This window comes from Lagopus leucura, unplaced genomic scaffold (assembly GCF_019238085.1).
Source record: "Lagopus leucura isolate 7727_CA_CO unplaced genomic scaffold, USGS_WTPT01 Super-Scaffold_797, whole genome shotgun sequence".
NCBI lineage: Eukaryota > Metazoa > Chordata > Aves > Galliformes > Phasianidae > Lagopus > Lagopus leucura.
In genome coordinates, this window is record NW_024962259.1 from 2,166,029 (window position 1) to 2,193,097 (window position 27,069).

General features: G+C 42.5%; 3 protein-coding genes, 1 long non-coding RNA gene and 1 other non-coding gene across 20 annotated transcripts in view; 3 read left to right on the forward strand and 2 right to left on the reverse strand.

Moving 5' to 3' along the window:
- The window catches only part of BPTF (bromodomain PHD finger transcription factor), a 46,638-nt gene extending 39,396 nt beyond the window's left edge, over positions 1 to 7,242 (forward strand). For 8 of the 11 annotated variants that reach the window (XM_042865326.1, XM_042865327.1, XM_042865331.1 and 5 more), the window contains 5 exons: positions 2,025 to 2,198; positions 2,888 to 3,080; positions 3,361 to 3,445; positions 4,242 to 4,428; positions 6,328 to 7,242. In XM_042865326.1, the coding sequence (XP_042721260.1) occupies positions 2,025 to 2,198; positions 2,888 to 3,080; positions 3,361 to 3,445; positions 4,242 to 4,428; positions 6,328 to 6,364 (676 nt within the window). In that variant the 3' untranslated portion in view covers positions 6,365 to 7,242. Of the gene's footprint in view, positions 1 to 2,024; positions 2,199 to 2,887; positions 3,081 to 3,360; positions 3,446 to 4,241; positions 4,429 to 5,585 lie in introns of all 11 variants that reach the window. The other 3 variants (XM_042865332.1, XM_042865334.1, XM_042865328.1) reach the window with 2 other exon arrangements.
- A 1,801-nt stretch (positions 7,243 to 9,043) lies between these two features.
- LOC122176646 lies at positions 9,044 to 12,924 on the forward strand. Of its 2 annotated transcripts, none has more exons than XR_006177793.1 (3): positions 9,044 to 9,829; positions 9,912 to 10,011; positions 11,711 to 12,924. It is a non-coding gene; the product is annotated as an uncharacterized LOC122176646 (long non-coding RNA). The 2 variants fall into 2 exon arrangements; XR_006177792.1 differs by having other exon boundaries at positions 9,912 to 10,002.
- On the reverse strand, positions 10,297 to 16,768 carry CUNH17orf58 (chromosome unknown C17orf58 homolog). Its single transcript, XM_042865338.1, has 5 exons — positions 16,294 to 16,768; positions 13,822 to 14,442; positions 13,619 to 13,699; positions 11,955 to 12,146; positions 10,297 to 11,435 (listed from the first exon to the last, which is right to left on the reverse strand). Exons 1-5 carry the CDS (start codon positions 16,355 to 16,357, stop codon positions 11,248 to 11,250), a joined length of 1,146 nt encoding a protein of 381 aa, XP_042721272.1. The 5' UTR covers positions 16,358 to 16,768; the 3' UTR covers positions 10,297 to 11,247.
- A 569-nt stretch (positions 16,769 to 17,337) lies between these two features.
- Positions 17,338 to 17,410, reverse strand: TRNAR-CCG. Its single transcript has one exon. It is a non-coding gene; the product is annotated as a tRNA-Arg (tRNA).
- Positions 17,411 to 17,721: 311 nt separating this feature from the next.
- KPNA2 (karyopherin subunit alpha 2) lies at positions 17,722 to 25,080 on the forward strand. Of its 5 annotated transcripts, none has more exons than XM_042865177.1 (11): positions 17,722 to 17,738; positions 19,901 to 20,011; positions 20,111 to 20,248; positions 20,639 to 20,727; positions 21,359 to 21,627; positions 22,332 to 22,426; positions 22,519 to 22,782; positions 23,389 to 23,622; positions 23,711 to 23,893; positions 23,999 to 24,148; positions 24,613 to 25,080. In XM_042865177.1, exons 2-11 carry the CDS (start codon positions 19,940 to 19,942, stop codon positions 24,703 to 24,705), a joined length of 1,587 nt encoding a protein of 528 aa, XP_042721111.1. In that variant the 5' UTR covers positions 17,722 to 17,738; positions 19,901 to 19,939; the 3' UTR covers positions 24,706 to 25,080. The 5 variants fall into 5 exon arrangements, with proteins under 5 accessions (XP_042721111.1, XP_042721110.1, XP_042721107.1 ...); XM_042865176.1 differs by lacking the exon at positions 17,722 to 17,738 and adding an exon at positions 18,236 to 18,426; XM_042865173.1 differs by lacking the exon at positions 17,722 to 17,738 and adding an exon at positions 19,122 to 19,188.
- Positions 25,081 to 27,069: the final 1,989 nt, after the last annotated feature.

Sequence of the window (27,069 nt, forward strand, 5' to 3'; positions counted from 1 at the left end):
AGAAGGAGGTTACCTGCTCTCCTTTTGTGATGCTGAGTGCTGGTCTGTATGAGCACTAACAACAGGTAGTCAGCAGTAGAACTGTCGCAAAAGTAAAATGGGATGAATGAATTCTGTGAGCAAAAGGATTTGCTTTTCATTATATTTCAGCGGGCATTTGTATAAGTTGATAAAAATAGTGTGAATTTTGGTGTCCTGAATCAGTAGCAGTGCTTAAATACATAGAATTAAGGTAGTGAGATGTTACTAACTGATCAGTGCCCTGAGCAATATGATTCAATTCTACTGTTCTGCTTCTTGTCAATTCTGAATGTTATGTTCCTAAAAATGATGACTGTACCATTGAGCTATGTTATGATTCCACTATTTGGAAAGCAATCAGGCAAATTTAAAAAGAGCTTCCTGGTAAACATTGTCCATATGTATGTGTATATACACACGTGTAGGCATCAGATACTCTTTGTACTGGTGTCTATTCTCTGCTTTCAAGAGGATAGATGTGAATCTGAGATTATTTGAGATGTGTTTCAAATGCCCTATTCTCATTAGGATTTAGTAAGTCCACCAAGGTAATTCTGTGTATTACTTATTCTATTGCTAGGCTCTTACATTTAGTTCTCACTGGTTTCACACCAGGGTTGTAGGCTCTATGTATGTTGTATGGAGGGTGGTCAATGAGGACATCATTCTAAGATTCCTACTTATATTCAGCTGATTTGTTAAAGCATAATGTGAAGCCTGTGGTGAACGTGAATTCTGGGTGGTGAGTTTCACTTTAGCTTCTTGCTCCAGATTGGAGCAGCTCGGTCTGATCCCCTTTGGGAAAAAGACCATGGCTAAGTTGTTGCTGATTAGAAGGAGCTGCGTTGATCCGTTGTTGATGGAAGGTCGGTTTGTGCCATTTTCAGGATTTGTCTGACTGAAAATGGGCAGGTAGGTGTGGAGTAAATGGAGCAAACACCCAGGAAGGCAGGGGTGTTCATTTCATGGAGCGTTGGCTAGCTGTTGTCCTGCTGCTGGTTTGTACTGAGAGGTGGTTGGCTGAAGACTGATGAATTAGGTAGGGCTGCAGAAACTGATAAAGCAACATAGTGCAGGTGGTTGGTGGTCTTTAAGATTTAGGAAGATCCCCAGGGTCAGCTTGCTTTTGCTCAGGCAGAGAGAATGAATGTGTAACTTCGCCCATCTGGTTGGTTTCCATGAGTCATAGGTGTGTTCTGAGGTATCCATACACAAAATGTCAAACATCCTTGCATAATATTTTAGAGTTTTGTCACGTCATTCTGTGCAAGGTCCCATTCACATGATTCTGTACCTGGTTCCCTTCACGTTGTGTCATACCACATCTGGTTCTGTCACGTAGCTGTCTGAGAGTAGACACTGTTCTCTGAAAAATGATCAACGTACCGATTTACTGCAGTTCTCAGTAGCTGAATCTCTGTTTTTCAGCCTGCCTCCCCCATGCCCTAAATTAAAATTATGACAGCCATGTCCTGACTCAGTTTTTTTTGTATCATGTTACACCAAGATGTATGGTGCACATGGCTGGAATGCATGTTCCTCGTAGTATACTTGTAACTCCTAGCTGGTGTTTGCGCTTTGCTTTTGTTTTTTAAATTAACTGAGACCTGCATTTTCAAATCTTAAAGTAATGTTTAAGTAGCTTTTGAGCTACAATTTTGAAAATGTGCATCTTTTCCTTTGGCCTTGTCTTCTTGTGCCTTTTACAAATTTTTGCACGCACATTGGAGATGTGTTTTTAGACCGGTTTTGTCAAGGTCTGGTTACATATTGATGTGCATTTCAATAAACTGTCAATTTGAAATTGACCCAAGTGACCTTATCAACAGCATAGCTGCAGCATGAGATGTTAGCTTGTAAGGATAGAATGCAAGGAAGCAGGGAAAACAAGAGAAACTTGAAAGTAGGCCAGCAAGAAAGTGCATCAGAGAGAAATGCAGGGAAAAGTGCCATGCCATTTGAAATGACAATTACATTGTCATTTTCATTGTGAATACTTTTAGGTTCTATATTGGCTGTGATCTTTGTACTAACTGGTATCATGGAGAATGTGTTGGCATCACAGAAAAGGAGGCTAAGAAAATGGATGTGTACATCTGTAATGATTGTAAACGGGCACAAGAGGGCAGCAGTGAGGAATTGTACTGTATCTGCAGAACACCTTATGATGAGTCGCAGTGAGTTCTGATAAGAACCTCTTATTTAATGTCTAGGTAGCAAACTGCTCTGACTTTGGTTACCTGTTCCTTACAAAGAAAAAAGATATTCTGCATATATTGTATTCATTTGTAATACAAATTCATTTTCAGTAATTGTCAAATGTGGTATTCAGTGGATTTTTTTGTGCTATAGTCTGATCTGGATAGAAAGCATAATTTTAGTATGGGGATATGTGATTGGCATCTTTCTGTAAGGTTCTGACTCGTAAATACCCTCTTCAGTACTCAACTACAACACTGATGCTTCCATATGAAAAATGTTTGTACAGAGTGAAATAGGAGCCCAGCTGTAGTCCAGTTTGCAGAAAATGTACCTTGAATTGTTTGGGAATACTGCTTGGGAGATATTGCTGGCATTACACCGTTCCTTTCAGCTCTAAAGCAGATGGCTGATTTTGAAACCTTGAATGCTTGATAGCGTCTAGCAGAAAATGCAGTAACTAATTGTGAAATGTTCTGTAATTCAGTCTGTAAATACAAAAGCAGTTTGAATAACGTAATTAGAATTTGTCAGTCCAGAATGTCACGTGCTATACTGTTGTATTTGTGTCGGGTATCTTGTGTGCAAGGGACTGCAGGTTTATGTTTTTAAATGTAATCTTTAATTTAAATAAGTGTAGTCACTAACGTATTTTTGGACCTTGCAGATTTTACATTGGCTGCGACCGGTGTCAGAACTGGTATCACGGTCGGTGTGTTGGCATTTTGCAAAGTGAGGCTGATCTCATTGATGAGTATGTGTGTCCACAATGTCAGTCCACAGAAGATGCCATGACTGTCCTCAGTCCGCTGACCGATAAAGACTACGAAGGGTTAAGAAGAGTTCTGCGCTCTTTACAGGTGAGAACACAAACTGCAGCAGGGTGGGATGCTTTACTCTGCAAGAGGTATCTGATGAGTCTTGGAGTTCTGATTTCTCTTCCAGTTGCTGTTTCCTTTTTTAAAAAAATAATCTGGAACAAGACCTTATTTTGTGCAAAGTGCCACCATCTCAGCTGGACTTAACTGGCATTATTGTACCATGGAATACTTATCTTAAGCATTTCACTACAACTTAGTGAAAGTATCTACTGAAGAGTGCTATTTTTTTGTTGTTAATTACCTGTTGTTTTCCTGACAGGCTCACAAGATGGCCTGGCCATTCTTAGAACCAGTAGATCCCAATGATGCACCAGATTATTATGGTGTTATTAAAGAACCAATGGGTAAGTGTTTTAGAACAATCTCGTGATGAGCAAGTAGTTTTGGGATTAGGAGTATCGAATTTGTTACCTATTATGCTTGTAAGTACTGCAAGTAGATGTGCATATTTTAAAATACACGAGATAATCTGCCCATCAGTGTGTTCACACATTCTCCATAACTGATGTTTGAAAATAAGCACCTCAAGGGTATTTTCCAAAGGTAAGTCATTGTTTTTCCAATTAAAAGTTGTTTTTAATTTACATTTGCATTAAAATAGAACAATTACTGTTTTGTCATTCCTGTCTCATTAATGTATCCAATTGGTAGGAGTGGGAGCACTAGTATTTTGTGTGGTAGTACACTTGAAATCTTTCATCTGTCCCATGTGATAAATATGCACATATTAGTGCATATTTAGAAAATTTGCTTAAGGTGAGTCATGAATTCAGGTGACCAGAGGATTAAATGTTCATGCCTGGATCAGTCCCAGTAAAGGCTGTAAGGAAAGTGAAGTTCAAGAATCCAGATTTTTTCACACTTTTGGTTTTTTTTCCTTAATTTCTTCAGGAATAGTAAATAGCTTCCTGCAAGAAACCAACATCTGCAGGATCACCTTGTGCTTTTTAATTCAGCTGCACATGGCACATTCATGGATAAGTGCTTATTGTAAAGGTTTACTGGTGTTACTGTGTCACAACTTGAGTTCCTGGGAATACAACTAAACTTCTGTAGGCTTTGTTTCCTGCTCTCTGATAACGTTAACTTCTGTTGAAGTTGAAAAGGCCTCGCTTTAATAATCTTTGCTTTCTTTTAAAGACCTTGCCACCATGGAAGAAAGAATACTGAAGCGTTACTACAAAAAGGTCACAGAGTTTGTGGCAGATATGACCAAAATTTTTGATAACTGTCGTTACTACAATCCAAGTGACTCTCCTTTTTACCAATGTGCAGAAGTTCTTGAATCATTCTTTGTACAGAAACTAAAAGGATTTAAGGCAAGCAGGTAAGCTAAAGTGTTCCTAATCATAGATGTTCTGTGGGTCCCCTAAAATCTCCTTAATGCTTTTAGAAGCTTACCTTACATTCATACAAAGATTTGCTTGTCCATGCGCTTACTTGCACAACTGCTTTTCTTTGAAAGGGGAAAAAAACCTGTTCTATAGCAGCCAACTGTCATTTTAATCAATATTAGGGCTTAAATGTTTGTGGGGTTTTTTTTTTTTAGATTACTTTGTAATACTCATTCAAAATGAGATGTTGTATACAAGTTTAATATAATGCTTGTAGAAAACTTGAATGACCCTAAGTCATAGCTGCAGAAAACTTAAATGGGAATCATTTCTCAAGCAGGACATACTCTGTGCTGTTCTGAGTCTTAATTATGTTCTACTGTGCACCAAGTCCTTTTTAGAGGCTGAAAAGAGACTGTTCTTCTGTGAAGCTTATAATTCACTGAAAGAACTTAAAATAGTTTGCTTCTCTAATCGTTTTATAACTTACCTTGTTTCAATCAGAGAGATAAATATAGTTTAAAGATAGATGAAAATCTAAATACAATTCAAATTTGAGTATTTAAAATCAAATTTTCTTTTCTAATGTTTTTCTGTAGAAAGACTGAAGAGTATTTACCTAACATAGACATTTCTGAAAACGAATAGGCCACTGTTCTATGGATTTTTCTATTGTCTATCTGTATCCTTGCTGTACTCCAACATGAGCCAACTGTAACTGAATTACAAACCTTGACTGCTTTCCAGCATCATACAGAAATCTGTATGTGTGCAGTAGTTAAATTTGTCCATCTGACTGTAACAGTCAAAACTAAGGTTCCTAGTCTGAGGTATTAATGCAGGATTAAATTCGTTTCTAATCAAGTAAATTGAACACTTTGCTTTATACCTACCGCTGTGGAAGCTCTAATCCCATGGGAGTGTAATATTGTTGAGAGAGGATGTGAGACCAAATGGATTAGACCAGCATTTTTCCTTCCCAGTATAATACTGTAGTAATAATTTTTATTAGGTAGTTCTCAACTCACGTTTCTTTCATCATGCATTTGCTGGTTATCCAGCATCCACTGCTTACACAGTAATTTCATTGCTGCGTTTTATTTGTTATTGTTTTTCATTTATACCATCTGTGTCCTTTCTTCTCTTGCAGATTGTGATATCTTTAGTCTGAACTGTTTTAACTGGAATCAGAAATTTCTTTTATTGTACAATTCAATAACATGAAATAGCCCTAAAAAATCCAAATCATTTGTCTAAAAAGTAAACAATGAGTATTTTTATTATTACCAGCAAATCCTGCTGGTTAAATGCAAATGTATTAACAGGGAAAAAAAATTGTCCCATTCCTGGAATACTGTAATGAGAGAAATGAAAATTTCATCTCGGAAGCCATGTATCCCATTGTTTTATTTTCAGTCACTAATAAAATTGTGGATGTCAAAGAAGGGTTTTGCTGAATGGTGATAAGCAGAGATGTGATTTTTAATATGCCTGGTTCAGTTTTTTCTATTAAGTTAATCCAAGGATTTCTTGAATAAATTTAGGCTGAATACACCTTATTATAAATATTCACCTGTATAAATTGTCTTTTTCCTTTCCTTTTGATGTACTACTGTTATGTAAACATGAGAATAAAACTGACTTCAGGCATTTTGAAATATTTCAGTGACACTGTATTTGGCAACCAGTGAAATATTTGTGTGCAGGACATGAAAATGTGAATAAAATTCAGGGAGAATTAAGTGGGTTTTTTGGAAGAGTTAAGACAAAAAAAAAAGAAGCAACACGATGGTAATTCCCTCCTAGTGATTTACCTGTGGCAACACCTTGCAGCAACTATGTTTCCCAAAATGAAGGGTGCTTAATTCTTCACTTTCTTCTGTACTCTGCAGGTCCCATAACAACAAACTGCAGTCTACAGCTTCTTAGAGTTCTGCGTGTAAACCTAACAAACGAGCAAGAATCTGGTTGTCTGAAAATTTTTAATTAAGAAGCCAGATGTTTTTAGTCAGGTTATCCTGACAAGACTCGATGTAAACTGCGTTTTTATTGGTCACAACAGTCAAATTATATCCTTGGCTTATTTTGTCCAAAGGACAAAGAAATAAAAATCAGCAGCACCACTTTCTTGTCAAGATCAAATTGTTGTACTATGGTGGCAGAAGCAGGAAAACTTTGTTTTGTTGAAGGAGAAAGAGCAAGAAAATAAAAAGATACAGTAAATGGGGTCAAGTTTAACTCCATGGAAATGCCACGTCTGTTCTTCAGTGAAGAAGCTGGTTTAAAGTCCACACAGAAAACTTTGACTGTATTTATTTATTGTTGCAAAAAAGACGCTTTTTTATTGCTGCCCTCATTTGTCAGCTAATTATTTTTTCTTATAAAATCCAGCCCCGGTCACATGTAATCCATTCTGTATCTTAACATGATTCCTGTAGGTAAAAGTACAAGAAGACCTCTAGATGTCTTTTCTTTCTATGAAAGGAGCTGCTATGTACACATGTGCACACACACAGAACTGGGAATCAACGATGAGTTTGTCATTCATGGTAGATTAAAAAGAAACCAGAACAATTAAGCTTGCATAAAGGTTGGGCTAAGTGGTCATGGACTACAGACTCTGTTGCCTTGAATATAACAGTACAATTTGTCATTTACTCTACACCAGACTGAAACGAGTAAAATCTATTTGAAGGTATCTTGTTTGTAAACATTTGTCAGATTCTAATTTTTTTCTTTTGTATTAAAATTCAAAATATGGATGTATATGAAACAAAATAAATGGAGATAATTGTTCTCCCCACACATGTAGGTGTCCTTGAGTGTGCGCTGATATGTTTGTAACGCTCTGGGGATCTGGTGGAAAGCAGAGGTGTTACGAGTAAGTGGGGAGGGAAGTGGAAAAGGAGATCTGACTTGGCTCCCGAGGTGGCATTTAGAACTTCTCTTTTTTAAGCAGCTGTTATCCCGTTACAGAATTCCTACACTGGTGCCAAAATTACTGTAACGGGTAACGTGGTAGGAAGCGTTTGGTGAGATGTCACTGCCCACTGCTGAACTAAGTGATATCTTGCCAAGTACCCTAGAAATGTACAGTTCCAGGTGTCAGTGTATCTATGAGAGGCGTTCCAGATGGCTTTGTTGTTTCCTGTATAAGGAGTTGCTGGCAAGAAGAGTAAGTTGTAGTCAAAAGAAGATGCAATTTGCAGATGTTTCTTTTTCTTTCTCACTTGCATACTGCGTAAATGACTGTCTCGTATTTCCTAAATCTAGTTACTGAGCCATGATTTGTATGCAGCTCTCCAACCATTTGACTTAAGCTTTTGCACTGATTCGCAGTTAACTTCTGTTCAGTGAGCTGGGATTTCCCTGATGTATGAATAAGCTCCTTCTGGGTTTAACCTCACACCTTGCTATGCAAGAACCTTCCTTGTTGTTTTTTCTTAAAGATGTTGCTACTGACCACACTTTCTTATACTCACAGGCTCAGGTGTACAGATACTTCTGGGATAATTTTATCTAATAAAACCCATGGTTTTTTGTACGTTCAAATGTTGTCATTTAACCTATATGTGACAAAAATAATTGCTCAGTGTGAAAACAGTTATCCATTTACGCTTCTTGAAGTTAAAGAGGAGTAGTTGCATTTAGGTTATGTTGTCCTTGACATTTAAGATAAAAATGCTGCATATTGTACGCATTGTGTTTTTAATGCAGAAAGGAAAAAATTACAGCTTCTAACAGTGTTTTAACATACCTTGCATTTCATCAGAACTTGGTAATATTTCTGTACTATATGACATTTAAAACTTTCCTACCTGTAGGCAATAGACTGCTATGTTTTTAAAAACCTGTGGCAAATTGAAGAGTACTTTTTTTGTACCTTAAAGGACACATCATCCTAGACAAATAAAATAACGTGCTTGACATTGATTTGGTGGTGTTTCTAATGAAACCATTGGTGATGTTGTGGCATTGTTGTAGGTCTTGGCTTTTCCAGATTAGGTCTAATTTCTAGTGAATCAGTTTCATCAGGGAAATAATCCATGCACATGATTTCACCTTGCTGAAAGCCGCCTTGAGTTTTTCAATTGCCGATGAATGCGGTGAGGCATTTGTCTTGGTTTATTAGAGGTGATATTTTTAGTTAAAAGGTGTTTCTGGATGAAAGCAGTCTTGTAAAAGTTATTAATTCCCACCTTCCTAAAAGTATGGCAAGTTCCTAAGATCTGTGATCTCTGTTCAGTCATCTTCCTTTTAATTTCTTATAAATAATAGCATGTTTCAAAATAGTCATGTATTGTAACATAGATGTTGATCATGTGAACCATTCTGGCTTGATTTTTGTTTCTCAGACAACTTTCAATCAATTTCCTATGACCTAAATTCAGTTCATCAAACGGTTAACGTGGATTTAAAGGTGGTTAAAAAGTCAAGCTTACCCAAAAGCCATGAATATCTCCTAGGAGGGCAGGAAGACAACACTGCTCTGCACCTGGGTTTCTGTGTGTTGGCTGCAGGATGTTTGTGTGTGTTCTGGGGGGGAAACAAAACGATCTGTTGTGAGATATCTCACTTAGCATTGCAACTATTGCATCTAAGTAACATCTTCTTTTCAGCGTGCTCAATGCTGCAGGTTTTTTTAATGGTAAGTGCTACATTTTGGAATTCCACGTGACTCAGAATGTTTTTCTTCAATCCTGTAGCGTGTGATAGGCCTGGTCAGAAGAGAAAACAGTAGTGATGCTTCCCTCCAGCTGCATTGCAGTTGGGCTGTGAAATGCAGTGGTTTGTTGCTTGGCTGTTGTGGTAATATTTTAAGGAACACCTTCCAAGAAAGAAAGGGAAAAGAAGGTGGCCTTGTGATGCAAACAGGGAGAATGGAATCCACTGCTGTTCAGGCTTGCTTCTAGAGCAGCACTTGTACCTGAGGTAGCAGTAGAGGCTGTGTCGGTTGCTGGCCTTTTACTTTGGGTTTGGATGTCATTGGCAGTGGTATGCTGTTATCTCTTCTGAGATAACATCTGTGGCCATATCCCATCTTGGTTGTGTTTTTGCACCCCTGCTTTGCCTGCTTTAGATTACGATGACGTCTTGGAGGTGGGGATGGGTGCGTAGTTGCTATTCTGGGCAGATGATTGATCTGGGACTTGCTCATTAGTCCCTGGGCTGCATTTGAAAATAGAAACAAAGAAACTTGAGATGCACATGTAACCCTTCCTCCTTCCTTCCCCTGTCCCACCCTCAGAATCACTGCCAGGAATGATTTTGCCAAATCAGGAGCCCTCTTAATTAAAGTCTTGGGAAAATTCCAGCTATGTACGCTATGCTCTGTATGACCTCTTTCACACTGCAGAAGTGAGATGGTATATTTTAGATGAACACAAACTACTGGTGAGTTTATGTCCTATAGTAACAGTTTTCTAGGTCCTAAAGTGTAGGATGTTCACTGATGGTATTTTGTCTCCTATTCCAGGTCAAGAAGTATCTCATACATGTGACTTATCCCACATGCTCTGCTCCATAGCTTCTCAGTGACTCTAAACCAAGCTGAGGATTTATCTGAGGTAGAATTGGTAAAAAGAAAATTAAACTTTTTGTTGCCATTAAGATTCTAGTGGCTTATTTGTAGGGATACTTGCAAATACTGTCAGAGCTACTGCTTTGGCAAGAATATTTTGTCTTACTAACAATAGTAGTTAGCAGTTATTTTTCTACTCCGTTGTTTGAAGTAGGCAGATTTGAACGGTGCCTTGAAATCACCAGGTGATCCTTCCAGCAAGGAGATGCTCCCATTTAATACTCTCTGCATAATCTTTTTTGATCTTTTGAAACCCAGAAAAACAGTGAACTGAGAACCCTGTGAACACTTTATTCATTTATTGTACAGACTTAGAGTTTGTGAATACTGACTGCTGGAGCAGTAAATGTTAAGAGATGCCCTTTGCAGAACATTTATATAATTCTTAAATCTCCACTGCTTAATGGTACTAAAGGGTTGTGTCTTTGATTCAGAATAACTCCTGATGTGCAAGTGCAACTTTGATAATTCTCATGGGAAGATAACATTCAGTACAGAGTTCTAAAGCTGAACTTTTAAGGAACTGACAAGGTAGCCAGGCATACAAAATGTGCTTGCAATTGCACGCTCAGTTTGCATTCCTTGGCAGGAACTTCTGCCATAATTTGTAAGCCTAATTGGGCATTTGCGTTGTGTAGTTACATGATTTGCTTTCAGTTAGTTGTTAATTATTCAAGTATATGAATACACTACTTTATAAGCTTTATATGAAAACTCAATTCTGTCTAAAGAAGTGTATTTGAGGAGACCAACATAATATGAAAGATACTTGGTTTTGTTGGTTTCTTTTGCATCACATGTATATAATACTTAGAGCTGAGTGAAAACACAACTGACATTCTCCATAGATTTGACATCCTCTAAGGTTTGTTTGAGGTGAGGGGCTTGGAAGTACGGTTACTTCTTGTGTACCTAAGAACCATGTCTTCAGAATTTCACTGAGCAATCACTACAGATTATTAGTGGTACGTTACAGCAGAGGAGGCAACAGCCTGTGGCTCTGAAAACAGCTAGAGCAAGGTTACGACCAGTTACTGTAGATGGACTTTTGTGCTATGTTATAGGTGGCTAGTCAGAACGTTCAGCTAGTGTTTGCTACAGCACAAATGCAAGTGCTATTACAATCAGTTTCAGACATCAGTAGAACTACCTCCCACTGTTGCTAAATCATTATGTTTAGGTGTAGGTGAATTCTACTGCTGCCTGCGTTACAGGAGGAGCTTACGAAGCCTTATCTACATTTAGTGCGAGCCCCTTGCACTTTGCGGCTCCTTTTCCTGTTGAATCTCTTCACGTAGCTGCTGCTGCTTGCAAGCAAGCCATCCCCTGGCCTCAGGTGCCCACGCAGGAACTGCACTAGGTTTGCAGGGATCTGTCTTCTCTTGTGGTAGATCTGACCCATCACGATGTATCTGCTGCCTGCAAGGGAAATGAGATTTCTGTGTTATGAAGAAAACATTGATTCATTCACTGCACTCACAGTAAGGACAATAGATATATGAATAGATAAAAAGTTAGACCCTAGCAAAATACATCCTGGGACTTGGGGGTTCTCCTTGCACATGAATTAATTATTCTGTTGTACTGCAACTAGAAGGTTTAGTGGGGAAATGCTGGTATTTGATAAATCTGCATTTAGAAGGGAAACTAGACTATTTACAAAGAGCTTATGCTCCTGCTTAATTTTGTTTAAGCAATCCTAGAAACCTTTGCAATCATCTTGGAACTGGATGAAGTTGAAGAGCTGTGCTGCTACCTGATTCCTTCATGCAGGTGGGTCTCTTACCAAGTTGCAGAAGTAGGGTAGAAACAACCCTCCAGTTTAAGCACTTTTTTTGTTTTGAAAATAACCCAGGATGAGCCTTTTGAACGGAGGCAAACTAAAATTGCACTGCATGCAGGAGGAACAGTAGAGTGGATTTAGCTGGAATTGTTTACCAAGTTTGAAGTCTGGACATGGCTTGCTGCAGTTGAAAGAATCCACAACTAGAATGTGAACTTGGAAGAAGAAGCCATCAGGAGTAATAAAGAGGCGACTCATCTTGTACAGGCCATCACTGTTTACCAAAAGTGTAACCAAGTGGACTCCACTCCCCAGTCTTTCCATGTTATAAACAATTCCGTTCACTGCTGTTTTAAGGGCAAGAAAAAAGAAGCACGAGATTACGTATCGTAGTGGCAACTCAAGGTAAATTCATTTAAAGTGCTGTAAATACCAGCACAGAAATTATTTGGTGCAGTAATTGGCAGGACTGAAGGTAGCAGTTGCTTCTAATTATGACACTGGATAACTTACTAACATTTCTGTTCTTTACAGCTCCGAGATCTAAGTGAAGTTTATAAAAGGTTCAAATTAAAGCGATGGTTTTAGAATTGTTCCTCACCTCATATTCAAAATACTTACTTGACAAAGTAAAACTTACAAGTTTTCAACACCACAGTGTGGTCCAAAGCTAACCTACTAATAAACCACTTTGGATTTGAAAGGAAAGGCCCTCATCACATCAAGCAGCAAGGGCACCAAGAAGGCAACGTCATGCTATCAGACAATTTCTGCATGCTATCTACTCAATTTCTGGTTTTAATAAGTCGTGGAACTGGAAAACAACAACTGTGTTAGGTATTAAGAACTTCTGTAACTGGCATTCCACCCGCATCACTGAGAACTTTGATTCGGTCTGTGGCTGTAAACATAAAGAACTGAAAATTCTCTCTGTGATCACAGCAATGGAACTTGGCTGATGTCTTCTTTTGTACCCGGCTTCTTCAGTGTAAGACTTGGAGGAGACTGCTGTTTGTGAAAGGCTGAGAGGTCCAAAGGTTGTGTCACTGTAAGGCCTATGTTTGACAGGAATGCGAGAGTTGTAAAACAAATAATAATAAAAATACATAACGTTTGTAGAAAGCACTTCCTGACTTCTCCATTTAGAGAAAACAGATGTCTTATAACGTGTTTATATTCTGCAAATGGAAACATCTGCTACCGGTAGGCATGTATTCTGCTCATCTCTTAAAATACTGTGGGAAAAAGTTGCTATTTGATGTCATAAGTGTAAGGAAAGATTTCAGTCAGAAAATGCTCTTCAGTACAACATTACCAAGTTATTTTCTAACATCTTTAGCTATACCAGCTTGGATGCAGGGACTGAAGACATGAATCCCAAGGAATGTCATGAGGAATCCTCTATACAGAACGCATGCTGTGCGGGTTACTATTTATTTTTGTTGGCATCTTTACCCCCCGGATCACAAACTTGTTCTAGGTAGTATAGGCTGCTATACAGCTACACTGTTTAACATCAGAGTATTGAAAACTGTTGGTCTTCAATTCTGTAGATCAGCAACAAGAGCTCTGCCTTCTGATTTGGAGTGGAAAGTGGAGAAAACGGGGAAAAAGAGCACTGGTCCAAGGCAGAGAAAGAGTAATGTAAGACTTGGTACTATTGTCACAGTACTCTTACAAACAGCTGTGATGGCTCCCTTTAATGCACTTAATGGTTACCTAATATATGTAGTGAAGTAGTACCCTAAAAGCAGAAGTGTCAAGGAATACATCAACAAAGATGGCTTTGGCTTTGTGTGGCTCATGGAAGACAGCTTACCAAATTCACTTGTGCAGTAGGCCTCCACTTCATCTCTCTCTTTCCTGCACTCGGTCAGACATGCCTTCTCCATATCGGCACCTAGAACAGGCACAGAGACTGAAGGACAGCAATGTGCCCTTCTGGGGTATTTTATTCAAATTGTGGCACCCAACCTGTGGAAAGCTCACAGCCTTCCTTACTGGAGCAGTCTTCTCCCTTACCTTTCTTCAGCAAGCTGAAATGGTGTGGCAAGCTGGGCGGCTGGCGGTTGGTGACCCAGGAGGGTTTGCTGATCATCTGCAGCAATTCAGTGCTTTTGTAGGGGTTTACCTTGCCTGGTCGGTTGAAATGATCCAGCACATTAGGATCAGCTGACTCTGCTGTTCCAGACTCTAGAAAAGGATGAGCTCCCAGTAAGGATGTGATCTTATGGTAGGAAGTTGCTGTGTGCTGGAAATGAGCTGACACGCTGTTAGCAGCCTCTGCCAGCCGCCTGTCTGCCTGCTTTCTGTTTGCCTGGTTCAAGTCAAAGGAGGTGGGAGAAGGCCCCTCGCTTGCAGGTTCCAGAGGCAGGGTCCCTCCATGCTGCAGGAGGTGTTTCCTCAGCCCTGTGCTGTTTTCAGTAGAAGGCTTGGTTCGTTTCTTTTTGTCTGAAGAGAGGGAGGTGATTTCAGGAGGTTTTGGGTGCTGCAGGTTGGTGGGAGACAGAAATTGGTATTCGGTGGGATCCTCTCTAGTGGTGGCCCAGGCTGGCAGTTTGGCTTGGCCGGGTGTAGCATCTGCTGAGTTATACCCATATTTGCTGAGAGACTGGCTGGCTTTCTCAGCACAGGGCAGGGATCCTGCATTAAAGACGAAAGAAAAGAAAAAAAGAAAAGAAAGAGAGAGAGAGCAAGTCAGAATTGTTTATTATTCCATGCCCATGTGAATGGGAAGTACCTGGCAGATTGGATGTCTGCTCCATAAATGAGGCCTTCGAGTGCACGATGGCATAACTCACAGCTCAACTGATAAAACGGAGCCCTTCATTTGTCTGTATTCAGCCACAGAAGGCCTGATACAGAGAATGCAGCTGTGAGCAAAACACAGGAGATTTGCATTTTTACTTTATTATTGTTGTAAATTAAAAACATCACTTATAAACAAACCCTTTTCTCAAAAGCCTGAATCTCCAGGGAGCATCTGAGGAAACAAAATTCACATTGCCATTTGGGATGCTTATTTAAAAGACCATGACAACAGAACTATTTGGTTTTCCCATCCATGGGATGCCTTATTGACAATGTCATCTGGACTTTTCAGCGGCTTTCGGCTTTGAACGCTACTGAAAAGATCTTTATCCACAGTTTTGGATCTCTGACTTTTGCACTACAGAGTTGTATGGGAGTCCAAGAAGACCTAGTCTGGTAGCTAGGCTATTGCTGCTGAGTAACAATTATTTCAAGCCTTTTCTTAAGCTGAGAGGACAAGAGCTGAAAAAGACAGGAAGCGTCTGGGACTGCAGTGACAAAGGGACAGGCTTAATGGCACTGTTTGTGCAAGCTGCACAGTTACCTAGAGCTTAGTTTATATTTCACCTTGATTGCTCGGAGCTCACAAAGCAAAAGACTTTTCTTTTATGCTGGGAAGAGAGAAATTGCCTCTTGCAGTTCTCCCTCCCTGTGCTTGAGCCCTCCCTTTAGTTGGCCGGTGCAGGGCTTTAGAGCAGTTCACCCACACACAGCCGCTGTCTGGGTGTTCGCTCTGTGGTTAGCACTGTGTAGGAGGCTGATCCTGACTCCTTATGTGAAAAGAGATATTTGACTTACACAGATGAACAACATCCTGGTTTATCTTCCATAACTGACTCTCAGCTGCTGACCTTGCCATTTCTCCCCCTCTGCTCTCACCAGCTGCTGTCATGGGAAAGATTCCCTGATATTTGGGCTGGCCACATGTAAAGTCAAAAGAATGCCCATGAAGAAAAGGGTGGAAGAAGTCCAAGCTGAGGAAATTAATAGGCAAGGGTGTTATGGAGCTGTTCCCATATGAAGCTGTGTGCTCTGAGCAGGTGTTTTAGATTTGGCTTTTATAAATGCACTTTTCTGTCAGTTTATTGAGCCCTCTCAGTCACGGGCTGTAACGAGAAATGGTTCATTTGTCCCTACTCCATCTGTTCAGGATGCTGAGCCTCGTTCTGCGACACCAGCATGTTCCCGTGCACCTCTTGCAACCTAAGAAATACAACTGCCCCATCATCAGTTCCTGGACTTCTCCTTCCTTATGGAATAGATCACCTTTAGTTGCAGAAATAAGATACACGTTTGCTCATGACAGCTTGCTCCAGGGGATAAATTCTAGACCCAGAATTTATCAATGCAGAGAAAGAGAGTAAAAGGGCACGACCACATGCAAATGGAGAAATCCCACATGCAGAACGAAGGCAAACTTCACCTGCAGACCAGTGCAGGCAGGATGGATGCACAGCACCAGCTGCCTGCCTGCTTCAGGCAGGTGCTCCTCGTTCTTTCTGACCCCAACAAAGCAGCTACTACAGTTTACATTCCCAACCCGTTTCTTTCCTGAGCCTTTACGTTATTCGTGCTACAACTTGCTGGAGAGTGGGCTGCTTTGGTGAGAATTTGTGGAAATGCCTTTAACCTCCCCTAACACCGCAGACAGATGTGTGCCCAGCCCCGCTGTGTGGAACTTACCGGCCACCGAGCTGCAAGACGATCTAATGACAAAGCAGAGGAGCCAGAGCGCTTTGGTTGTCATTTTGAAGTAAAAGTTTTCTTTTTCTTTTTTTTTCTTTTTTTTTTTTTTCCCAGCCTCAAAACGAAGCGGAGTCTTTTATGCCCTTCCCCCGATTCATGCTAATGAGAGGCAGCCTTAGGGGAAACGGGAACCGCCGCTGGACAGCCCCCTGGAGCAGCACCAAGCCCGCACCCACAGCCCCGCAGTGCGCAACGGATGGACGGGAGGCTCGCGGCGAGATTGAGGGAGCGCCTCGCTCTGCCCGTGGAATTGCTCGAGGAGAGCCGGAGAGCGCGAGGCTCTGCTGGGCGGCGGACAGGCAGCCAAAGCTGAGCGATACCGCAGGAACCCGAGGGCTCCAACCGCGCGGCCGGAGCATCGCCTGCCGAGGGACCGCTCCCGTGCAGCGGTTATCGCCCGGCGCGAGGGGAAGCCCTGCTGACCGCAGACACCGCTTTATTTCTCGATTTCTATGAGCTGACGTGCAAAATTTTACACCCCAAACCGACCCCCGTGTGGGTTGCTGCGTTTAAGCAGGTTTATCCCGCCGAAACAGGCGATCTCGTTACCGGACCGAAGCCCCGTTGTGACAGCCGGAACGGCCGCGTCGCACCTCCCGACGCCGAGAGCTGCCCAGGGCAGCGCAGCCACGGCCCGGCTGTCCGCGCTGCGCGCTGCGCGCTGCCTCGGCTCGGCAGTCGGACCGGGCCGCCCGAAGTACCGGCAGCTCTGCAGAGCCTCTCATCGCTCGCTCAGCCGCACGGCGAACCGACGACCGCTCCGCTCCGCGCACCTCGCCGCTGCTCCGAGGGGAAGGACGGGGCGGCGCTACCGGCACCGCGCTCGGCACCCCGCCGACGGAGCCGGGAGGAGAGCGGCGGAGGGGCTCGGAGCCGCTGCGGCTGCGGCCAAAAGTGAGGAGTGCACGCACTACGCTACGAGCTACTCGGCGGGAGACGCCCGCGCCGAATGTACCGAGCTGCCACAAAACATCGGCGGCACGACCCAGATGGGACTCGAACCCACAATCCCCAGCTCCGGAGGCTGATGCCTTATCCATTAGGCCACTGGGTCACCCAGCAAAAGCTGCGAGCGCCGTGCCGTAAGAGCCCCGCCCGGAGGCGCTGGCTCCGCCCCCACAGCGCTTTAACGCTCTCCCTGCACATGAGCGGGAGGCCCCGCCCTCGTCAGTGCCTCCCCGAGGCTCCGCCCCTTGAGCTTCGCGCGGTCCTGTGCGGCCCTCAGAGGTGGGCTCGCGCCTCGGCCCCTCCCCTGTCCCGCGCGCCTCAGTCTGTCACGCGCGGTGGTCGTTGCTTCCCTCAGCGCGGCGCGAGGACGTGAGCGCCGTTCCCTCCCGCGGGTGGCTGCCTGAGGAGATCCGCCGCCGGCCGCCTTCCCCGAGGTCCTCTCCTTTAAAAACTCTCCCCCTTACGGCCTCCCGAAGCGCCACTTCCCGCCCCTCGGCTGTGGTGCGGTACCGACAGCAGCCCCGCCCCATCTGCTCCTCTCGCAGCGCTCTCCCGTGAGCAGCTGCGGCGCTTTTATCTCTTGTTCTCCCTCTGCTGTCCTCGTTACCTCAGGCGCAGTTCCATCTGTGCGGGGCCGCCCATCCCGTCCGCGCCGTGCGCCCCGTTCTGCAGTAACCCGTTGGTTTCCCTCAGCTGCCCGCCCTCTCGCCGCCCTTTAGGCCGCCGCCCCGCACGTGGAAGAGGCCTTCAATGGCCGCGCACGGCTCGGCTCCTTGGAGCCCTCCCTGCCCTGCAGCGCCCATCCCTGTGCTCCCACCCTGGGCACGCTGCTCCACACAGCGCCCTGCAGCCATTGATGACCACCTCTGCACGCCGCCGTGCCTCTTCTTTGGCCCGCCGGGTGTTTTAGCTCAATTTCAACTTTTTTTTTTTTTAATTTTCCCTATTTGCCATTTCGGTTGACTGATGTGCTTTCTCTTGACTTCCTTACCCTTGCTTGAACGCTGAGGGATGTTATTATGAAGAGCAGCATAGTAAGGCACAAAACCAGCCGTGTAAAACATGGCTGGTAATTCCTTCTTCGCTCAATTTATCTTTGCTAACTGCTGTGTGCCTCTCCAGGTCGGTACGGTCTGTTTAATGCAGTGGTTTAATTGGTAGGAATCGATGTGATCTTTTTACCCCGATTTGTCCTTCATAGGCATTGAAGTGCTGAGGCTCTGGCAGCTGTGGTTCCTTGGTTGGGATCCACAGTAATGGTTGTATGATTTTATTTTGGTTCGTACTGGTTGCTGCTGGATTGCCTTCAATTCCTACAGGACATTCCTACACCGCATTTATGGGATTGGGATCGCAAGGGGAATTCAGTAGAAGCCCTCGACGACTGATGGTTAGTGATGCAGAAGTGAAGCTGTACGTGAGGAAATGATGTGTTACTGACGCAAATCGCTCAGGACGGGCAGCATGAGCAAGAAGAACCTCCATGCTCTCTGCCCACTCCGGGTACTGTAAACCCGTGGCCGCCCCACTCATTGCCCAGGCGGCACGAAACTACAAATCCCAGCACGCCACGGCCGTCTGTCCCCAGGGTTTCGGCCCCGCGTGCGGCGCATTGGATGCTGGGAGTTGTAGTGCCGGGAGGGCGGGCGGCGGTTTGAGTGCGTGACGTTCGCTGCGCTCTTCCGGGAGCACGGCGGAGATTTTCTCCCTTTCATCGCGAGATGAGCCGCATTTCAAACCGGCCAATCAGAACGTTGCTATGGCTCGAACTGGCCAATGGCAGAGGGAGGGAGCGGGAAATTTAAATCCCGCCTGGGGCCGCCGAGGTTAGTGGCAGCGTGGTCCTTGGCTGGGGGCGGCTCGTGTGTGGAGTCTGCAGCTGAGGTGCGGAGCCGGAAAGGAGGGGGTGCCGCAGAGGTGCTGTGAGGAGCAGGGTGGTGTGGCGGAGGTGTGGAGCGTGTGCTGCTGTGTCTGAAGGGGCTCTGCTCTTGTTGGCGGTGGGGCACTCTTGGCTTCTGCTCGGGAGCTTTCTGGGTCTCTGCGGTCTCATACTGCTACTCAAAATGAATCCGATGGGGTTGGCACGTCCCGGAGGGGTTTTCGCGTTTTGGTGGGGCTGCGTATGAGATAAAGGTAGCTTTTCTGTAGTGGTTCACCTTTGGAGCTGGCCTTGTGGAAGCCTGCTTCATTGGTAGCGTATCTGCTGGCTGCACCGACGTGGTGAGCTCGCTCAGAGGGCCTTCCTGGTGCCAGGGCTCTGCTCTTCTCGAGAGGAGCTGGGGTGGGTGTGGGTGGCAGCCTGTGCCATAGATCCTTAGGACATAAAAGAAATAGCTTATGTGTTCTAAAATGCTGTCTGTGGGAATGAAAATGATGTTTGTGGCTAAGAGGGTGTTTAAAATGTGTTCTGTTAATACTAGAGGCTGCTGTAACAGCTAAGCTTTTTTAAAAGGCAGCTTGTTATGTTACTAATATCTTTAATCAAGTCAGAGGGTGTTAATGTATTTGCTATTCTCTTGGATTCAAATCTTGAGTCTATCTTTTTGTGTTCTTGTGACCTAAGCTTCTAGTGTTTACCATTTACTCTGGTTTTCAGGCTTTTTTCTCCTCATTTGTCTTTTGAACTCTAAGCAAGATGTCCTCTAATGAGAATACCAATACAGCAGCTCGCTTGAACAGATTCAAAAACAAAGGAAAAGATAGTACAGTAAGTATTCAAACGTGGGTAAATATTATAGCTAGCTATCAGTAGTTCATAAATAGAGTTGTAAAAGTAAAGAACTTAATATGAACGTGTTTTCTCTAGGAAATGAGAAGGCGGCGTATTGAAGTCAATGTAGAATTGAGGAAAGCTAAAAAAGATGACCAGATGCTTAAAAGAAGAAATGTTAGCACTTTTCCAGACGAGGCCACTTCTCCCCTTCAGGAAAATAGGAGCAATCAGGTAAGTAGGTACCCAGAACAAGTGGCAACAACTTCAGTGGCACCTACACATTACCAACTGAAGGCTGTGATAATAACTTCAATAGACTACAACTTAGATCCTTAAGTAGCTTGTGAGCATGTGCAATATTTATCCTCTTCTCAGTGCTGCTGCTGAGGTATCTTGTAAAGAGCTTGGGCAGTTGTTCAAACGTGCTGTCTCTATGTATCAGTCACGTGAAACCAAGTTTTCAGTAGTTCAAATAATTATAGATTAAACTAGCTGAATTTCTGGAGTGTCACATAAGGGCATAACTTTTATTGAAGGATGTGACTGAACTAGCACTGTGTAAAGACTTCTGCAGATGTGTGCCTCTCCCAGCAAAGTGCTCATGGAACTTTTTTTGTACAGGTTTCTGCACACTGGTCTGTTGAAGAAATAGTCAAAGGAGTTAATAGCAATAATATGGAGCTTCAATTGCAGGCTACTCAAGCTGCCAGGTAAGGAAATGTGAAGTAACCAACTCTGTGTGCAAGTCAGTAACTAGGCGTGGCCAAAGGTTTGGCTTGTGAGCCTAAACACTGAAGGGCAACAACTATGGCTCTTCTCATCAGGCAGTGCTTCAACAGACACATAAATTGGCTTTATATACAATATTTAGGAATAATTATTTTAGTCACAATATTATAGAGACCATGTGGCTTCTGAATGTTCTGAGTGCAAGTATGCCAAACTTCCTCTCGCTTTTATTATCTAAAGTCTAAGTTGCTAAACTCTAGGAAGCTTTTACCCCAGTGCTGCTTCTGACAGTCTCTACCCTTTTGTCTATTGAGCAATGTCTGTTGACTTGGATGTATTGTAACTTGCAGGTCTGCTTTGCTTCTGGAGTTGTAACAGAGCCTCTTGTGAAGTAAAGACATACCTAAACAATGCTCACTAGCTTTAGGAAGCTAGTATTTAAGCTGTCTGTAGCTTGTCTGAATTTTCCCTTCTTGTATTTTTACTTTGCCCACCTTAGTCCTTCTCTCTCACTTGTTTTTTGTTGTGGATGATTTTATACTGACTTAGTGGAATCTGTTGTTCAGATCTCTGCAAATGCAAATAACGCTTCCTGTTTGTATCCCTCCTTAGGAAACTCCTTTCAAGAGAGAAGCAGCCCCCCATAGACAACATAATTCAGGCTGGTTTGATTCCAAAATTTGTCTCCTTCTTGAGTAGAGCAGACTGTAGTCCTATTCAGTTTGAATCTGCCTGGGCGCTTACCAACATTGCTTCTGGCACATCAGAGCAAACCAAGGCGGTAGTGGATGGTGGGGCTATCCCAGCCTTTATTTCACTTCTGGCCTCTCCTCACATTCACATCAGTGAACAAGCTGTGTGGGCATTAGGAAATATTGCAGGTATGTCAATATGCTACATAACTTTCAAACCTAATTCCTTTTCTTGAAATAAATGAACACTATTAGATTTGTTGTGTATAGCATGCTGAGCTTGGAAACTACCTTGGTGATGTTCAAGTACATATGTGATCTACCATGTAGAGTGTGCTGTGGACAAGTCTTTACCTTCAGTCTAGGCTTATGTCATGTATAACCTGGCAACCTGTAAGATGTATTAAATGGGTCACATATTAAAATTCAAGTTTCAAAAAGCTATATAACCATGCTAGGACACAGAACTTTTCCCTCGGAGGCTTTTGACTTCTATCAGTGAGCTCTGCTGTGTCTACTGGCTTGGAGGAGGAAGCAAGAGGCTCATGTAACTGTGTATGTGATGGCCGATGCTCTTTGCATTGTAACAGTTGCTAGTAGTAACAGTTACTAGTACTCTCATATCAACAGCATACTGAAGTTTTTCATGCGCCTTTCAGGATTACTTGACCTGCCAACGTTGGATCCCATTCTCCAAAATATAGTGTTATAACTGCATTGTTGTTTTCTTACATTTGTGTTTTTATAAGACTTAACCATCAAAACAGCCCTTTTTCCTATTTTACTTATTTCTTATCTAGCCCTTAAGTGTAATATCATGTTCCACCATCAGTGATTGTATACATGCATACTTCTGTTCCTTAACAGGTGTTTTTTTTTCATTATCTTTATAGGGGATGGTTCTATCTACAGGGATCTAGTTATTAAATTTGGTGCAATTGAACCACTGCTAACTCTCCTAGCTGTTCCTGATCTCTCCTCTCTGGCTGTAAGTTTACAGTGTTACTCAAAGTACAATTGCTGATGAGTGAGCCAAGAGTTAAAGTAACAGATGTTAATGGTTTATTTTGACTCTTGCAGTCTGGATATTTACGCAATGTTACCTGGACCCTCTCAAACTTGTGTCGTAACAAGAATCCTGCACCACCCTTGGAAGCTATTGAGCAGATTCTTCCAACCCTCGTCCGACTCTTGCATCACGATGATCATGAGGTGTTAGCAGACACATGCTGGGCACTCTCCTATCTGACAGATGGTTCCAATGACAGGATAGAAGTTGTTGTGAAAACTGGATTGGTGCCACAGCTTGTCAAACTGCTGGGATGTGGTGAACTGCCAATAGTGGTAAGCTATTGGGCCTGGAAGTTGCCATTGCTTAACTTGAGTTGTGGATAAAACTGGGGTTATAATAGCATTCATTTAAACTGAAGAATCTTGTCATACAGAAATTTGATGCTTACTCCAGGTTTTGTGTACATGAGCCTTGAGCTTCTATCTTGACTGAGAACTATCCCAGATGAGGCATAGGCTACTGTTGAAGAGTGGCCTTGACACACGATGAATGGTTTTTGCACACAGGCCAGGATGACAATCAATGTTCTTTAAAGCTTGGCTTCAGTTCTACACTATAGTTGGAAATACTCCCTCCAGAAACAGTGTTTAGAATTGGGCTCTTTGTGCAATGTAACTACACTGCATCAGTAGTATAATTACTATATCAGTACTTAAACTTTCTGTCCTGAGTAGTTTGCAGACCGGGTCTCGAAGGTATGTAGTCAGAATGTGTTTAACATCTGTCTATATAATGCTCATTATGAGCTTTAAGCTTGTCTTATTATCAAGCTGTTAACTAGAAGGCTGGAGCAGAGAATCATTAATGATGGCTGTTTCATCAAGCGTGGCTTAGATGACACTATTTTTTCATAATTACTGCTTTCACATCTGTTTCAGACTCCTTCACTGAGAGCCATAGGAAATATTGTTACTGGTACTGATGAGCAGACACAGATTGTTATTGATTCAGGAGCCCTATCTGTCTTTCCGAGCCTCCTATCTCATCATAAAAACAACATTCAAAAAGAAGCTGCATGGACAATGTCCAACATCACAGCTGGACGTCAGGACCAGATTCAGCAAGTTGTGGATCATGGCCTTGTGCCGTATCTCATTGGTGTTCTGAGGAAGGTAAACACAAGTTGCATCTACTGTGCTGTGGCTTCAGCTTGTTATTGTTGTCTGTATTCTAATACTTTTTTTTTTTCCACCTTCATAGGGAGATTTCAAATCTCAAAAAGAAGCTGTGTGGGCTGTGACTAACTACACAAGTGGTGGAACAATTGACCAGATCGTGTATCTTGTTCAGGCTGGTGTTGTTGAGCCTCTACTGAATCTCCTCACTGCTAAAGACAGCAAAACTGTGCTAGTAATTTTGGATGCTGTTTCTAATATCTTCCTGGTATGTGGATGCAGTATGTTCAGTTGCTGTCCAGGTTGCTGCCAGCTGTTTTTCAGTAGTTAGCACCATGCACCTTTGATGTTACTTCATGATTGTCTTTTCCAGGCTGCTGAGAAGATAAATGAGACTGAGAAACTTTGCCTCATGATTGAGGAGTGTGGAGCTCTAGACAAAATTGAAGCTCTTCAGTCACATGAAAATGAACAGGTGTACAAGGCCTCAGCCAGCCTGATTGAGAAATATTTCTCAGCAGAAGTAAGTGGCTGCTGTGTAACTTCACTCTGCTTTTGTAGTCTAGCACTGATTAATTGATTGAAATGTTACTGATTGTATGGGAACTGCTGAGTCACGGCCTGAACCTCTGATTGATCACCTGAGGTGAGCCATGAGTCAGCCAGAGGAGCACAGGTGAAGGCAATTCACCTGTGCTACCGGAAGGGGTGGAGCCAGGCTCCACCCCTCCTGGACCTATTTAAGAGCTGGCTACCAGAGGGGAAGGATCTCTTCTGGAGATCCTCCTCTTTGATATCTTCTAGTGAGCTCAACCCAAGGGTAAGCTCTTCTACTTATTCTCTTTTGTGATCCTTGTTTGCCTTACTCTTTTGATTATATTGCAATTATAACATCTTGGTTATACAGCTTTGCCTTACTCTTTTGATTATATTGCAATTATAACATCTTGGTTATACACTGATCTTTTCAACTTTGTTTCCTTCTAGGAGGAGGAGGACCAGAATGTTGTACCAGAATCTACTGCTGCTAGTTATACTTTCCAAATTCAGGGCAGTACTCCCGATACTTTCAACTTCTAGATGCTGCACACACTGCAACCATCTGCAAGCCACTTGGCATATGAATGCTGCCACTTCTGTGTCTTAATAGCCCCCCCCCTTTTTTTGTGACCTCTAGCACTTTGTCCAACTGAAACATACTTGAACAGTTCAAAACTGTACATATGTGAATTTTTAACTGTTAAATTCATTCTGACATTCTTGTAAATACATCTTCTCACTTCTGTCTTCTAGCCTTTTTACTGTCTCTGTCTCACACAAGAGTGCAAGTAGGTAGTATAAGCTTCTTTTTAAATGTAACCCCTTGCTCTGTGTAACATATTACAATCAAAACACTGAGTAAGCTTTTAAGGAGGATTCGTTTCAAGTTCAATAAAGTGTTAACAATACATCAAATTAATTGTGTCAATTGCGTTCTTGAATGGGAGCTAGGAACTGGTATGGTAAATGCCATGATCAGAACATACATGATGGTAAGAATGCTGTAGTAAATCATGAAACTTAATTCCAAAGTTGGTTAATCAATGGTAAGTATATTCAGATAGTCTTAGCACAGGTCCTTAGAGCTTAAAGAAGTTACTTTTAGTTACCTGTTTAAAAAGGGAACTTTGTAATAGTATCTGGTCTTGTGTTATATACCTTCATATCTATCTTAAAATGCTTACAAGAGTCAGATTTGGATGCAACTCAGTTCTTCACAGAAGACATCTGATCTTAAAATGGTAGCTTTTCCTAACTAAATTACTGTTATTCTTATGTGCTGTTAGTACTTCAGCAATGACTCCTTTGAAGTAGTAGATACCATTCTCACTTTGGTTACCGTATGCAAGGCTGCTACAGTCTGTTACACAAAAGGAAAAGTGGCTGATCTATGTATGCTTCAGCGAGAGTTCCAGCTAAAGAAGAAATGGGATAAGAGTAGAAATCTGCTGTGCTACAGCAAATGGGGCCAAGCTTATGCTTACACAAGCTTCTCAGATTTTCAAATAGCTTTATTTTATGATAAGTGTTTATTAAACTCAGATGTCATGTACTACTGGATCATGGTACTGTTACAAGAGGTATCAATCCTTTGTGTATGTGTCTGCTTCTATTTTTATGGTTAACAGCAATATGCTTTCTTGTAGAGAAAAGTCACTGGCTATACTGGATCAAGGAACTGAGCTAGCATGAGCTTGTTTCTGCTGATCTCCAAGCATGGAGTTCATCCATGGAGCTAAGACCATGGCTGTATAGACTTACATCGCTGGTACATCACATCAACAGGGAGTTGTAAGCTTCTGCTGTAAGAGATGTTCCTGAACTGATTGATGGTTTCTTGCTTTTGACTACTTCTTTATCCTGGCCCAGAACAAAGCTATAGCAAGTAAGCTTTGCAATCAGTTATTGCACCTAGTAGGTATAGTAATGCTATTATATGTTTTGGTGAAGTTCATGTTTCAGTGTTCTGTCTCTATCTGTCCTCTAGAGATAATGGTGCTGCTAAATAGGTGATGATTAAATGTGCTTGGTGACAACTGCACAATAAACTCTTGGCAGGGACAAAGAGGTGGCACAATGCTGGACTGATGGGTAGAACACAAGTCTAGCAGCACAGATACTGCAGCGCTCGTAGGATGTGATTACACTATTCCCATTGTGCTAAAGTAGAAGGAATCATTTGCCTTGTAATGCTGAGGCTTTAAATATTCTGAGAAACATTAAGAGCAGCAACAGAAGACAACCACGAAGGTCTTTTATGCCCCTGCAGTAAAGACTTCTGTCATCTTCACTGTGCTGTGGAATCTCCAACTTTGACCTAAAAATACTTGCAGTTACAGAGTTGTGTAAATGTCTGTAGAGAACTAAGGAGCTAGCCTATATAAAAGTAGTTATGCAAAACCAGCTTTCATAAAGCTCCTGGTGCCATGTAGTTATGTCCGTGGGTTGTGAAACATAATTCAGAATTCTTGAGTAATTTTAGGTGTCTAATTCTGTAAAATAATCCGTCTCCCAGCAGAGGGTGCTACAGGCAGCACCACAGTTCCTTCTTCTCTGCTTTTAAGAGGTTGGCATGCAGTTTCTTCTAATGTGAAGGACTCGGGAATGACGTGCTTTAGCTTTTCTTTAAAGAAAAAAGATGAAACCTATCAAGAATTACCCTGTAATTACAGGAAGCCACTATGTGCTAATTCCTGAGTGTTTAACAAGACTAAATATTTAATGTAAGGTATAGTCTTCTAAGCACGTTTTCTTTCAGGTACTGCTAAAATATGCACAACTGACTTCAGTTGCTTTTTAGGATGTATACAGTTATTTGACTCTCTCTGGGATGACAATTGAAAATGCTTGCTGAATAGTGTTATCTCTACTTTTCTGTCACGAGGTACTGGTCTCAGAGTTATT

Excerpts from the sequence above, each read along its gene's own strand:
- KPNA2 (XM_042865177.1), top strand. The coding sequence starts at position 19,940 with ATGTCCTCTAATGAGAATACCAATACAGCAGCTCGCTTGAACAGATTC. Across the intron at positions 20,012-20,110 it reads ACAAAGGAAAAGATAGTACA|GAAATGAGAAGGCGGCGTAT; the intron begins GTAAGTATTCAA and ends TGTTTTCTCTAG. Across the intron at positions 23,894-23,998 it reads CTGTTTCTAATATCTTCCTG|GCTGCTGAGAAGATAAATGA; the intron begins GTATGTGGATGC and ends TGTCTTTTCCAG.
- CUNH17orf58 (XM_042865338.1), bottom strand. The coding sequence starts at position 16,357 with ATGACAACCAAAGCGCTCTGGCTCCTCTGCTTTGTCATTAGATCGTCT. Across the intron at positions 14,443-16,293 it reads GTCTTGCAGCTCGGTGGCCG|GATCCCTGCCCTGTGCTGAG; the intron begins GTAAGTTCCACA and ends TCTTTAATGCAG. Across the intron at positions 11,436-11,954 it reads ATGTCCAGACTTCAAACTTG|GCAGCAGATACATCGTGATG; the intron begins GTAAACAATTCC and ends TTTCCCTTGCAG.